Source organism: Capsicum annuum, unplaced genomic scaffold, assembly GCF_002878395.1.
Source record: "Capsicum annuum cultivar UCD-10X-F1 unplaced genomic scaffold, UCD10Xv1.1 ctg82864, whole genome shotgun sequence".
NCBI classification, from domain to species: domain Eukaryota; kingdom Viridiplantae; phylum Streptophyta; class Magnoliopsida; order Solanales; family Solanaceae; genus Capsicum; species Capsicum annuum.
In genome coordinates this window covers 1,673-16,216 of record NW_025893688.1, presented here as the reverse complement: position 1 = coordinate 16,216, position 14,544 = coordinate 1,673, and the positions used below count along the sequence as shown (strand labels likewise).

General features: G+C 36.6%; 1 protein-coding gene across 2 annotated transcripts; it reads left to right on the top strand.

The window, feature by feature from the left end:
- The first annotated feature begins 2,484 nt into the window (after positions 1-2,484).
- Positions 2,485-14,220, top strand: LOC107843421 (protein DETOXIFICATION 44, chloroplastic). 2 transcript variants are annotated; one of them, XM_016687715.2, is made up of 13 exons: positions 2,485-2,986; positions 3,360-3,481; positions 7,248-7,376; positions 7,465-7,607; positions 7,995-8,130; positions 9,350-9,446; positions 9,550-9,650; positions 10,657-10,820; positions 11,354-11,425; positions 11,559-11,675; positions 11,967-12,062; positions 12,711-12,832; positions 13,700-14,220. In XM_016687715.2, the coding sequence occupies exons 1-13, from the start codon at positions 2,682-2,684 to the stop codon at positions 13,761-13,763; spliced, it is 1,668 nt and encodes a 555-aa protein (XP_016543201.1). In that variant the 5' UTR covers positions 2,485-2,681; the 3' UTR covers positions 13,764-14,220. The 2 variants fall into 2 exon arrangements, with proteins under 2 accessions (XP_016543201.1, XP_016543200.1); XM_016687714.2 differs by having other exon boundaries at positions 7,248-7,382.
- The last annotated feature ends 324 nt before the right edge of the window (positions 14,221-14,544 follow it).

Here is a 14,544-nt window from a genome sequence, read left to right as displayed (position 1 = left end):
AGTTAATGCATGCATTAGTTTAATGTGTATTACTAATACCTTGTTTGGTATACTTTTTCACCTTATGTGTAACTAATGCTTGCATTAATTATACACTCTATTGTGTATTGAGGTGTGTATTACTAATACCTCAAAATTCATGGTATTAGCAATGCAATAGATTCAAGGCATGCATTAATATAGTTAAAGACACTATTATCCCTCAAAAATTTTTCCGCATCCTTTCCAACATATAACTGGAGGATATTTTTGTAATTTTTTTTTTAGAAATTATTTAATTCATGTTATTTTTAATACATCAAACCAAATACTGCATAAGAAAAATACAAGCATAACTAATGCAAACATACCTAACACAAGCATAACTAATACAAACATTACTAACACATTATATTTTGCATTATTCTTATACACTCTACCAAACGACCCCTTAATGAATTGCATTTTTTCAAAAGCTTTATTATCTTCGAGTGAAAATTGAGCGATTTATGCTATGTCAGATGAACAAGACATGTAGAAGATGGTGAACTTGCCTCCTTATTCCCTTTTTATCTCCCCTTCTCAACAATACTCCCTCCGTTTGATTTTACTTGTAACATTTTGACTTGACACATTCATTAAGAAAAATAATTAATAACATAGTTATTTTACTATAGTATCCCTATTAAATGATGTTTACATTGGGTGTTGAAATTAATTTAGAAAAAAGTCAATTAATGCTTGAAGTTCGAATCAATGCCTAATTTACCCTCCTTCAACTAGGCCAGGAACGAAAAATGAGATGTTTGCTTAAAACTTTCTAGCAGTGAAATCTCAGGATGTTTACAGCTCAACTATAATAATCTCCTCAAGCCATAAGGTGTAGGGCCTTGTAATTGAATAGAAACATCAATCTTTCATCTAAAACTGCAACTCTGTCTTCGACTTCCTCCCGGTAAGATGAAGAGAAGGTTAAAATAGGAAAAAAGAAGTTTTTTCTTGATATGTCAAAAATAATAAGTAAAAGTAGAAATACTATTAGAAAATTAGTGATAAGTAAAGGTGAATGAAGAGGGTAATAATTATTGGAAATACTGAATTTGACCTTTTTCTTTTTCCCTTTCTATCATCTTCCTTGTGGTGTTGAATATTTCGACTTCCCAGAATAATTAGATCCTCCTTGTAAGACTTTTAACGAACGCTAGAGGGAGCAATAAAAAAAGACTTGCTGTTGACACCCCATAATGTTGACCAACAAGGGGATGCTACTTATAAGCTGGTCAGGAACAAGTTTTGATCATTCTTGCGATGTTATGCCATTGTGGTGGCATGAAAACCACTGAGAATGGGTTAGCTTTCATTTCATTACTAGCGTGTGGACGTGAAGTTAAATCCTGGATCCGCCACTGCGTGTGGTAGACTAGTGCATCCAAGAGGTCCCTTCTATGGAATAACTGCTCTAATACAAGTGCCCAAGGGGCCAAGTCTCATTTTCGTGCTAGATTCCTTAATCACTTCATGGATCGTTTTGGACTAAATTATCTCAAAATTATATCTTAGGATTATAATTTTTAAATACGAAATAAAATAATTTTAAGTTCAATGAATAAATTTATACCGTCAACTAAATACAATATAAATATAATCTCAAACTTAATCTCGAGATGTTTTACCTTATCCTCGTACCAAATGGCGCCATAAATATAAGTGATAAAAATTTCCTAGCTCAAAGTTAAGTTGAATACTTTTCTATCGGTTGAGTTTTAATTGACGTTTTTACTTAAGTCAATTTCTAGCAACCATTATTTTCAGAATATAACGAGTTATGTGGCGTAATATATATATATATATTTCATTTGTGTAACACTTTTTTTATGTTTATTTTTGAGAACGACACATTCTTATTATTGAAAATAATTTAACTAAAAAAATTCTCTCATTTTAAAAATAATTTAGAACAATAATTATCAATCAATAACAAATCAAATAATATAGGAACAAACGATGATGTATGACTGAATGTGGCTGGCTATGAGCCACAAAATTGGCACCCTCGTCTGTCGGTACAGTGTACTTACCGAACCCAGTGTTAGTACTTAGTAGTAGTAACAAAATGCTCCTTCCCTTTAAAAGTTGGATTTTTTTCTATCATTTTAATTTTAGTTTTCTACATAAATTTAAGAATAAGCATTTTAATATATTTAATATAATTTTAATTTAATATCATAAAATTTAAATTTATTTTCATTTTTTAAACTTCATATCAATTCAAAATAACTTTTTTTTCTGAAAGAATAGTAGTCCCTCCCTTCAAACTTACTATATGTCATTATTTTACTAGTAATTTGATTTTTATTTTTAATTATTATTTTGACAAATTAAAAAAAGATAAATTTTATACCCATTATTGTTTTAATTAGTGGGTGTGACACGTAAAAAGTGACAAGTAAAAGAATAGAGTATATAATGGGATATTACCAAAAAAAAAAAAAAAAAGTTTATTGTGGAAAAGATATTTTATTACACAATTCCCATTTCAGCCGTTAATTCAGCTGACAACCCCAAAACGACCCCCCCCCCCCCCCCAAACCCGCAGAACTGATAATTCCCCTCCGCGTCCCACGAATCCAAAAAGGAAAAGCTAAACTCCTATTAAACTTGTTTGTATACTAATTTTTTTCTTTATCTACAGTTGAACAACCATGGCTTCTAGTCTTCACCATCCCTTATTTACTCACTCTTTTCCCCAGAAAAATCAGAATTACAGTTATTTCTGTTGCTCTACTAATCTTCAACTAAGAGATAATAGTACTAGTTCCTCAACTCGACTCCGTACTGTACTCGTCAAATCATCTAGGGACAAAAATCCTACAACTATATCCAAAAATTCCATTCATAATTCAAATGAAAGTCGGGTCAAGAATCCGGATCCTGACCCGGGACCCGACCCGGATCCTCCCTCCTCCTCCTTCTCCTCATCACTGTTGGATTCAGTCACTTCCTTGCTGTATTATCTTCGACCACACTTGGTTTTGTTATTATTATTATTATTATTATTATTATTATTATTGTATCCGTCTACTTTTACTTGTCCACTGTGCTAAAAGTAAATTTTCAGTTTAGAAAATTACTTGAGAGATAATTCATCACTTAGTTCTTCCTATTTTTGCTTATTATTGACTATAGCCATTTTTTTATGCATTTCTCAAAGCATTGAGTTTATGATATTCAAAGGGTGATATAGTAAAATAGTCATTTTGTTTGTTGTTTCTTAAGAGTGTGCCAAGTCAATACTGGACGAGTAAAGATGGCCGAAGGGAGTAGTAATTTTTTGTGTTTATTTTTTTTGCTGATTTGTGTGTTGGGTTGGGTTATTGCAGGGAAGTGCTGAAATTTGATGGAATTGGATGGGATATTGTGTCCATTGCGTTGCCTGCGGCGCTAGCTCTTGCTTCTGACCCCATTACTTCACTTGTTGATACTGCATTTGTTGGACATTTAGGTATAATTTTGTTATATGGTTTATTGTAAATTTGTAATATACTCCTTCCATTTCAATTTGTTGTTTTAGTTTTCCTTTTAATTCCAACTTTCCACGTATCATGTTTAAGAACACAAGATTAAAGAGCAGCATTTTGGTACCTTCTACGTATCTCTAATTTAAGACTATAAAATTCAAAAGTCTTTCTTTACTTTCTTAAACTCCGTGTTAGGTCAAAACCAGACAACAAAAACAACATACCCAGTGTATTCCCACATAGTGGGGTCTGGGGAGGGTAAAGTGTACGCAGACCGTACCATTACCTCATATGAAGTAGAGAGGCTGTTTCCAATAAACCCCCGGCTTAGGACCGATAGCAGTATAACAAATACAAAATAGAAATGCATATAAACTAGTACAATCTGGAAAATAAACTAACACCACTAGCCATAAGATAATACTACAGCCACAAGATAAAACTAATTACTATCTATCCGAAACCATAGACAACGCTCAACAACACAAATAAGAAACTTCAGACACAAATAAAGAACGCTCCCCTATTGTAACCGACGCACTCTCACCCTCTAACCCTCTACACTAATCCGCATTCTCCACACCTTTCTATCAAGGGTCATGTCTTCCGTAAGCTGTAACTGCTCCATATCATACCTAATCACCTCCTTCCAATATTTCTTCGGCCTACCTCTACCCCGCCTAAAACCATCCATAGCTAGTGTCTCACACTTTCGCACCGGAGCATCAAATCCCCTCCTCATCACATGCCCGAACCAACGTAACCTAACTTCTCGCATCTTGTCCTCCACCGAGGCCACTCCCACTTTCTCCCGAATACTCTTATTCCTTATCCTATCTTTCCTGGTATGACCACACATCCATCACAACATCGTCATCTCTACCACCTTCAACTTTTGGATGTGAGAGTTCTTAACTGGCCAACACTCGGCTCCATACAACATAGCCGATCGGACTGCCACTCTGTAGAACTTTCCTTTAAGCTTCGGGAGCACCTTCTTATCACATAAAACTCTCGAAGTGAGCCTCCATTTCAACCACCCCGCCCCAATACGATGCGTGTTATCCTTGTCAATCTCCCCATTGCCCTGAATCATAGACTCTAGATACTTGAAGCTCTTCCTCTTCTGAATGGCCTGGGATTCCAGCTTCACAACCACGTCAGTCTCCTGCAACACCTTACTAAACAGTCTCCTGCAACACCTTACTAAACTTACACTCCAAATACTCCGTCTTGGTCCTACTTAACCGAAATCTTTTAGACTCAAGGATCTGTCTCCAAATCTCCAACTTATCGTTAACTCCTTCCCAAGTTTCGTCAATCAGTACCACATCATCCGCAAATAACATACACCAAGGCACCTCCCCTTGAATATGTCGCGTCAAAACATCCATCACCAACGCAAATAAAAAAGGGCTAAGAGTCGATCCCTGATGCAACCCTATCAAAATCGAAAAGTGCTCTGAATCTCCCTTTACCGTTCTCACCCGAGTCTTCGCGCCATCATACATGTCCTGAATCGACCTAGTGTACGCCACGGGCACCCCTCTAGCCTCCAAGCACCTCCACAAAATCTCTCTGGGAACTCTGTCATATGCGTTCTCAAGATCAATAAACACTATGTGCAAGTCCTTCTTCCTCTCCCAAAACTGCTCTACTAGTCTCCTCTCGAGGTGAATGGCCTTAGTAGTAGAGCGACCTGGCATGAAACCGAACTGATTCTCAGAGATAATCACGCTCCTTCTTATCCTCAACTCTACCACCCTTTCTCAAACCTTTATAGTATGACTCAACAACTTAATACCTCTATAGTTGTTGCAATTCTGGATGTCTCCCTTGTTCTTATACAAAGAAATCATTGTACTCCACCTCCACGCTTCAGGCATCTTTGCCGCCCTAAAAATGATGTTAAAAAACCTTGTCAACCACTCTAAACCTGCCCCGCCAGTGCTCTTCCAAAAATCCATTGGAATCTCGTCTGGCCCCATTGCTCTACCCCGACGCATCCTGCGAATAGCCCCCTTGACCTCCTCCACCTTGATACGCCTACAATAACCATAGTCGCGACACTCCTCGAATTTCTCCAAGTCCCCCAACACGAAACCTTTGTCCCCCTTGTCATTCAAAAGTAGTAGTTATTGGGATTAAGATGGTAGACAAAAATGTGTTTTACCCATTATTTTACAATCTAGTACTCCCTCGTCTCAAAATACTTGCCCATGGAAGCTAAAAATGTGTTTTACCCATTGTTTTACAATTTAGTACTCCCCCCTCCCAAAATCCTTGTCATATTTCACTTCTTGTGAGTTAATTTGACAAATTTTTGGAGTTGAATTGGATTAGCTTAATTCAATATTTTAAAATTAAAATCTGGATAGTAGAAAACTAAACAAAAGTACTATAACCTTCTATTTTTCTTGTATCAATGTGGTGAGAAAATATGTTTCAGATGTTGGTAAAAGTTCGTGTAATTTGACTTAGAGATGCGCAATGTGACAAGTATTTTGGAACAGCGGGAGTAAGTGTTGGGTTCTATGTAAATGTGAATGAAAAATGGAGGGAAGAAAATGAAAGAAAAAATGAAATGTGCGTTTACTTTATAAAAGGAGTGTTTCTCCCACCAAAGGAACATCCTTGTGCTTAAGTATCGAAACATACCTTTCATGGGGATAGTGAGGCAAGAAGAAGACAAGTCTCGCACCGTCGTTGCTTGGCTTCGGCTTTGGACAAAATTCAATTGAAACTTAATTGTTTAATGAAAATTTTCTCCATGAGCATGTGCTAACACACATAGAAGGGACGCGGTACTTCAGTTCATTGTTTGTAAGTGAAAAGGAACGCGATCCTTTAGTTCATTGTTTGTAAGTGAAAAAGGGCGATGTTGCTGCATCTGGCAATGTGCGGACACACATGCCAGCTTATGTCACTCTGCATGTACGCACTTTTGTGCAATGTCTGACATGCGGCCGCATCTCGCCATGTGTGGACACACATGGGTCCGAATGTGGGCCTAACGGCCAAAATAGTGCAATATTTTAGAACCATTGCTTCTTTTCTGAAGAGCTACCTTTTGACTATAAATGTCTGATTTTTCCTCAGATATTATAACAAAATTTTGAAGAAAAATACTCCTCTTTTTCACAAAACTCAACTGTGATTTGCTAATGTTGAGTGAGTTCGTTGTTCGGCAGAATTTGAGGTACCGCTATACTGCTGAAGTGATTCATTTTATCCTGGAAGGATATATTCTATAACCTCGAGTACTTGAAGGGAATAATTTCCTTAAGGACACACTGTGAATTCAGTGGACTTGAATCTTTTAATCTTCATCTCCTTCTAAAAGTTTGGTTTACTAGCTTCCAAAAAAAGTTTGAACTTCATTTGTTGTTTATAGTTGGTTTGAACTTCATTTTTGTTTTTTATAAGTTGATTTGAACTTATTGTTGAAGTTCATATTTGTGAATATAGAGTTAGAATTTCATTTGGTTGTTCATACTTTAGTTTGAACATATTATTGAAGTTCATTGAATACAGATTTTACTAAACCAAAAAATAACAGTAAGTGTTAAGCAAGTTAAATCGTGCACAAATGGGTTGATGCTATAGTTTACTTATAGTGGCTCCCACTTTGTTAGGTAGATTCTGAGATCACTGAAATAAAGGAGGAGGGGAATAAAATTTCGAAATGATAAAGTGCAACTTACTGACTGGTCCATGTCTGTCTGTCTTATCTATACATGTGTTTTGTAGGTTCAGTTGAATTAGCAGCAGTAGGTATTTCAGTATCAGTTTTCAACCTCATCTCGAAATTGTTCAATGTTCCTTTGCTCAACGTCACAACTTCTTTCGTTGCTGAAGAGCAGGCATTAATTACTAAAGGTGACGGTGAGTTTGTCGAAGCATCTCTTGTTAATTTGTCAAACATTTTTTGTTGCTGATATGAGTTATATTTTTGTTCTTAAACTAGATAGCTCACCTGATTCACAAAGCAAGATATTACTTCCTTCGGTATCAACTTCGTTACTACTTGCCCTTGGCCTTGGCATTGCGGAAGCTGTGGGACTTTCTGTTGGGTCCGGTTTCATGATGAATACCATGGGTATATCTGTTGTATGTCTTATTTTGGAAAACAAGTTATCTTCTATCATGAGGGCTAACTTTTTCTCTTCCAATCCCCAAGTTGTAAGCTATTGAGCCATTTTTGTTTGGAAGTATATCTTGGAGAATGCATATTGACAATCAGATATTATTGATGCATTGACCTCCGTAGGTATGCCTAATTATGATAATCTACCTAAAATGAGGGTAAAAATATACAACTTTGGTTATGAAGTTTGTACTTCCTTGTTACTCAAAGAGGGGGGGAGATCGTCGTGGGGAACTGCTACAAACTTATTTAGCTTCCTGGATTTATGCTTCCCCATATTTCTGCTGTGTATTGCTGTTTGTTGAAGGTAAAACAGTGTAAGTCTATTTGGGATTGTTGATGTGTCACAGGATTCACCAATGCGTGTACCAGCTGAGCAATTCCTTACAATGAGGGGCTTTGGAGCTCCACCAGTTGTTATAGCACTTGCTGCTCAAGGAACATTTCGTGGATTTAAGGACACAAAAACTCCTTTATATGCTGTTGGCAAGTATCAAAGATACCCAAATACATATCTGATCTACATAAAGCAAATCCAAGTGAAATCTGTTTTGATAATCTTGTTTCATGAATAATTATAGATTGTTGGCAGATAACTGCTTCTAGCTTTATTGTTGCTGTTTGTATAGTAACTTCACGAATTCATCGGGAAGTTGAGATAAAAAGGGTTTGTTTTCATGTACCCCTTTAGTTGAGCTAAATGCACTATATTAAGCCTCAGTATACAGTAGGTTTTCCTATATAAGTACAGTTACAAAATTTAAGTGGGCAGGCACTACTTTAGATGTTTGACTTCATTTAAATTCATACACCTTGGTGAATTAGGGATAAGACCAGCTTTTATTGGAGATTTGTTCAGCTTAGTTAATTATAGAGAAACAACTCTAGGCCAGTGTTATCACAAGCAACAACAACAAACCCAGTGTGTTCCCACAAAGTGGGGTCTGGGGAGGGTAAGATGTACGCAGTCCATACCGCTACCTCTGAAGAAGTTGAGAGACTGTTTCCGATAGACCCCCGGCTCAAGATAAAGAATAGGTGACAAGTAGATGGATTACATAACAGAAAAGGCTTAAGGAATAATAAAAAGTAAATCAGAGCAATACGAGTGTTATCACAAGCAAAAAGAGCAAAAAAGCTCCAAGGTCCGTTGGGGGTTTAAGCGCAAAGTGTGGACTTTAATGAAAAAAGGCACAAAGGGAGGAAAAAATACAAATATATATGTTTAGTCCAAGACTAGTAATTATAAGCATAAATAACAAATTTATGAACAAAGAAATTGAAAAAAAAAACAATCAGAAATATCAATTGTTTAGTGCTCCTCTTCAAAATAGGCTCATAGGCAAGGAAAAGTATGCCTTAGAAATTAGAACCTTGATGACGTAACTGAAACTCACATTAAGCAAGGCAAAACGCTCAACACATTTTGAGCCTCGCTTCAGGGCTAAAGCGCACCTTTGACAATACTGCTGTGGGGAATGCTACTACCTTATGAGGTGCCTAGAGTATGGCTTTATATTAATCAATTATCATTGTTTGCTTGATCCCCTCCACCCCCCCCTCCCCCCCCAACAAACACCCACCCACCCACTCGGTATGGTCTTGATAAATAGACTCTTTTTGTTATGTCTCAAATGTTTTGAGTAAAATATTTGCTTGATACTTCTACTTCCATGTCTGACAAAGAAGAGTTCTGGATTATCAGGAGCTGGTAACTTGGTAAATGCATTCTTGTCTCCAATTTTGATATTCTCCTTTGGTTTCGGCATTAGTGGTGCTGCAATTGCTGGTGTGATTTCTGAGTATGTTGTTGGCGGTAAACCAAACTATAGTTACTCTGTACATGATATCACTTCCTGTCCATTCTCTTTATCTTATTTTTTGTTTGATCTGCATTTTGACCAGATACTTGACTGCTTCTATCCTTCTGTGGAAGTTAAATGGGAAAGTTCTTCTTATTGCTCCAGACATTGATGTGGGAAGATTTTCTCAGTATCTTAAATCTGGTACTTTCTTGGGAGCTATTGACAATACCCGAATCAGGATACTTTTTGTGGTTAACAAAAAGAATTTTGATAAAAGGACTCCCATTTTGTGTGGATAATCTGTTGGACACAACATTCAAATGTGTCCAACTGAATCTCCTATTGCAGCTGCATATAACTCTATCCATAGTTCCTTCTCAAAAAGTAACTCTATCCATAGTCGAAAATGAATACTTTGAATGGTAAATGATTTGAAGCTTTGAATATGAATCTCATTTACATTTGAAGATAGAGTAAGGGAGGAATGACATTTATACAACAAATTTAAGGTAGAAAAAGAAAGCTCTCTTATATGATATACAAACTTTTTGGTTAACTTCAAATTCATTATAATTTTGCATTTCTTGAGCATATTCTTTTTAGGCATGGTAAACCAGTATTTAGATCAGCACCTTGTGTTGCAAAAGGAAACCTAACACACAAAAATTATCCCCGCTGTAGTGGTTATGTCACTATACTACTTGGCATGTATTCCGCTATCTTATCTTAGATGCTGATGCTCAAATAAAGAGGGGTGAGTGGTGGGGGTGGTTTATGAACATAACACTTAAAGCATGAATTCAAGTGAAAATTTCCAATGCCTCTATGAAAATCATATACGAACCTTTTTTTTCTTTTTACCATAAACTCATTTGTTAAACTTAGCGCACTATAATGATTAATCACATTTTTGAACTGATATCATAAATGCAATATCTTGACCTTTCATGAAACTAACAACTCTTAGAGGTTCTTTAGGTCTGTTTCAAGAAAAAAATGTAGATTGAAAGGCTTCCATGTACCAAACATGTAAACTGACATTTGGTCTTTGAGTGACTGCAGAATATTTTGCATGTTTGAAGCCTGTCGAATGATAATTAAGAGTTTCTCTTGTGGACTTTATCAGAATGTATTGCAATTCTTTAGCTTATTCAAAATACAAAAGATCAAACCTTTCTTAGGTTAAGCTTGTTCTCGTCTTTTCCAGGTGCCCTTCTAATAGGGAGGACTTTCGCACTTCTAATTACCACTACACTATCCACAGCTCTGGCAGCACAACAGGGCCCCGTGCCTATGGCTGGTCATCAGATCTGCTTTGAAGTTTGGCTAGCTGTATCGTTGCTAACTGATGCCTTGGCACTTGCTGGGCAGGTGAGTATACTTCGACTAAAACAATTTGTTTTCTCTGCTGTCATTTCTGGCATTATTGCATAATTTTCTGAAAGGTTGCTCAACAGCTATGTTTTACGTCTCAAATGAAAATCAAATACTTGTCAGTTCAATTTTATTAGTGAGTAGGTGTGCCTCCGTGTAATGGAACTATCATATATGACCAAATACGACAATTCTAGCTAACGTCTTTTCCTTCCTAATCGCAATTGACCCTTTTCAAATTCTACTTTAATTTTGAAATTTACAATCCAAGGAACAAACGTATATTATTAATCTTCTATGAAAGTAAATATGTTACAATTATTTCTTGAATCTCTTCCTTTCATTTTTATTTCTTTTTGTTTGTCAGTTACCAATGAAGTCACAGGCTTTTCCTTAACTGAAGTTCACAACGAGATCATAGTTAGTGTCATATTTGGATAATTCCATTGAAGTATTTCTTTCAATCTTTACTTTTAAAATATGGTTGTCTTTCATTTTCTTGATTGCATTCTTATTCTGTTGATCTTTAGGCTCTTCTTGCCACTGGAGTTTCTCAAGGTAATTATGGCCAAGCACGCGAAGTGGTTTATAAAGTTCTACAGGTAATTTGCATTCTTACTCCCTGTACTCTTTATTGACTTTCAACTATGATTACTCACTCGGCTTTTAAGAGAAAGCAATATAACAGGAACACTGACTTGCTACATCTTTTACTCTTTATGTGAATCTTGCCAGATTGGTGCATTGACAGGAGTTGCCTTGGGTTTTAGCTTGTTCATTGGTTTTGAAGCACTCTCCACCTTATTCAGCACAGATTCTGAAGTTCTGAAAATTGCCAGATCTGGTACTCTGGTACGAAATTCTTATCCCGCCCGATTCACTCAGCATTCTTCCTTGGATATTTGACCCCAAAAAGTGGATGCTCCCCAAAGTTGAGATATATTTACCTTAGATTACAATTTCTGCTTTGCACCAGCTAGGTTATTTCTATATAATGAAATAGTGTTGGTCATGTATAGAAGTAATTACACAGCTGTCATTTCTAACCTTGTACAGAGCTCTCAAGTTTTGTTATCTGGATGAACTTGATATTTGAATGATAAACTACTTATTCTTATCTTATTAATATGATCTATTGGACAGTTTGTTGCTGGATCTCAGCCAATAAATGCTATTGCCTTCGTTCTTGATGGGCTCTATTATGGTGTTTCAGATTTCGAATTTGCTGCATATTCTATGGTAAGTATTATTGCGCATCACTGCTTTTACCCGCAGAGAATAGTATTCTGACATGCGATACCAGAAACAAAGCCAGAGTAGAATCAAATTGAGAGTGCAAGAAAATTACAGCAACAACAACATACCCAGTGTAGTCCCAGAAAGTGGAAAATTAAGAGGGAAAAAAAGTTAGCAGAGTCTATATGGTTCAATCAGGTGGTAAGAATGTTGAATAAAAAGAAATTTTTATATGATATTTGCTTTTATGGTTAAGCTTTTGTTTCAGTAACAAAACCGTGTAAGAAGAATGAAAAGTCTAGAGAAGAGTTAAGGGATCAAACGATAAGTTCTCCTGAAAGCTGATTACACATAGTAATGAAGTGTTGTCTCAATGACCACACGGTGCTACATCTCTTGGGGTCTTTGCTACAATGAGTGAAGTACAGGCCTAGAACACACATCCAAGTTATCTGTTTTTTAGCCAATCAATGAGATGCTTCTTGAACATTCTGGAATCGGTGTATCTAATTGAATTCAATACAAGCACCAATTTGAGGAAAACTATAGAGAGTGGCTGTGGAGTGTGTCCTACATTGTGACTAACATTTAAAATATACCATCAGATTATGTCCCCTCCTTATGATTCAGCTTCATGTCTTTGACAAACAGTTAGTGAATGGAATAGTCTCCTCAATCTTCTTACTTGTGGCTGCGCCATTATTCGGTCTTCCTGGAGTCTGGGCGGGGCTTTTTCTCTTCGTAGCCTTGCGGGTTGTAGCTGGAATATTGAGGTAAATATCCGCGTCCATCTCTTTCGCCAACCTTAGAGAGGTAATTTTATGAATTGAACCAAGTTGCATTTAATTGTAAAGTGTTGTCTTAGGTTTTCATTTTCACTGGCTGTTTAGTTATTTAAGTGGAATAGTCTTGGTGCTTAATATTTTTAACATCTTATAAAAGGCTTTTGTTTTACCACTTTGACTGTGTTAGTCTTCATTTGAAAGTTGTAGGTTGAATCAAAGCCTCAAGTCTCTGTATATTTTTCCAGAGAAAAACCAAAGGCTTTTGCTCAGTTTATTTGATTTTCTTCCTTGAGTGGTTGAGTCATAATATTCCATTTGCACCAACGTGAAGAAAATCTACTTTAGTTATGCAGGTTATAGTCTCTCCGATGATCATCATTAATCCCTTTGATATAATTAACTTGAAAAACTCTCATATGGCCTAGATGCTGACTAAGGTTTTGCTTCTAAGTTGCCATTGAGTGGAATATGGTCTAAATCGTTATTTTCACCTTAGAGCATTTTCTTTTGGCATAATACGTAAGCTGCAAGTAAGTATTCCAATTTTGGGAGTGCATATCTAGACACCTCAACTTGGTTTCAACTTGCGTTTAAACACTCCAACTTGTCCCGACTGTGTCTCTTGGACACTCGACGCTAACGTGACACATAAATTTTGAGTTGTCTAGGTGATTATTTTGTAAGTTGAAGTGTTCAAATCACACAGTGGAGACCAGCTGAGGTGTCTAGATGTGCATACTCAAAGTTGGAGTACTTGCCAACTGAGGATAAGTTTGAGTGTCTGGTTATGTATTATGCCTTTTCTTTTCTGTTACCTTTCAGTGCGATTTTTTGACAAGTACTTGTGAATAGCAGGTTACAAGCAAGAGACGGACCATGGAAATTTCTTCGGTCGGATATGGAACAGGATAGTGTCTGACTTTCAGTTAGCAAGTTGATTGATTCTCTTATGATGGTCAGCAAATTCTGTAAGGCCTATGCCAAGGATGGCGCAAATTGCTGACCATACCTTAACAGGCATTTGCAGATCTTGGCAAAATTGAACTCCTGATATCTGGAAAGTTAATTCTACAGTAGAACAGCCATATCAATTTCATCAATTTCTTTGGTCTCTACTGACGGGGGGAGGATTTATCTTCAAGATTGCTCTGTGGAGGTTTGAAGAACAACCATGATCAAGCTACATCATCTCAATGACCATTAGAAAGTCTAGCTAAACTCTAACTTGGGAATCCACTCCACCACCACCACCTTTTTTCCCTCCAGTTGGTGAAATAATTCAAAAAAGAGAGTTCAACCAAGTGATCTTTGTAAAGTTGAACAGCTTATTTGATGCATATAGTACTATGCTAATGTAACAGTTCATTCTTCTTGTACTCTCATTTCTCTGGATAAGTCCATTGTCCTTGCTCTACATTAGAGGCGTCAATATGGGCCAGGTCCGTTGGGCCGGCCCGACCTGCCCTGTAATTTGATGAGTTGAGTTTTTGTAGCCCATTTAAGAACAAGACTTTTTAGTCCGGCCCGGATAAGTCCATGGCCCGTGGGGCTTGAGCAATGTGGGTTGGGCTAGCTTATGGGTCGGCCCGTAAGTCAAATACATGCAACTATTTAGATTGTTTATTAGTATTTTTATTTGGTTCGAATGATATTATGTCAAAAGTTATTTAATTTCGCTATTAGGAGTATTTTTTGGGGGT

What these genes read in the sequence shown, in the direction of transcription:
- LOC107843421 (XM_016687714.2), top strand. Translation starts at nt 2,682, where the DNA reads ATGGCTTCTAGTCTTCACCATCCCTTATTTACTCACTCTTTTCCCCAG. An exon ending in TGGTTTATAAAGTTCTACAG is followed by an intron (nt 11,426 to 11,558) that starts GTAATTTGCATT and finishes GAATCTTGCCAG; the next exon opens with ATTGGTGCATTGACAGGAGT. An exon ending in AATTTGCTGCATATTCTATG is followed by an intron (nt 12,063 to 12,710) that starts GTAAGTATTATT and finishes TTTGACAAACAG; the next exon opens with TTAGTGAATGGAATAGTCTC.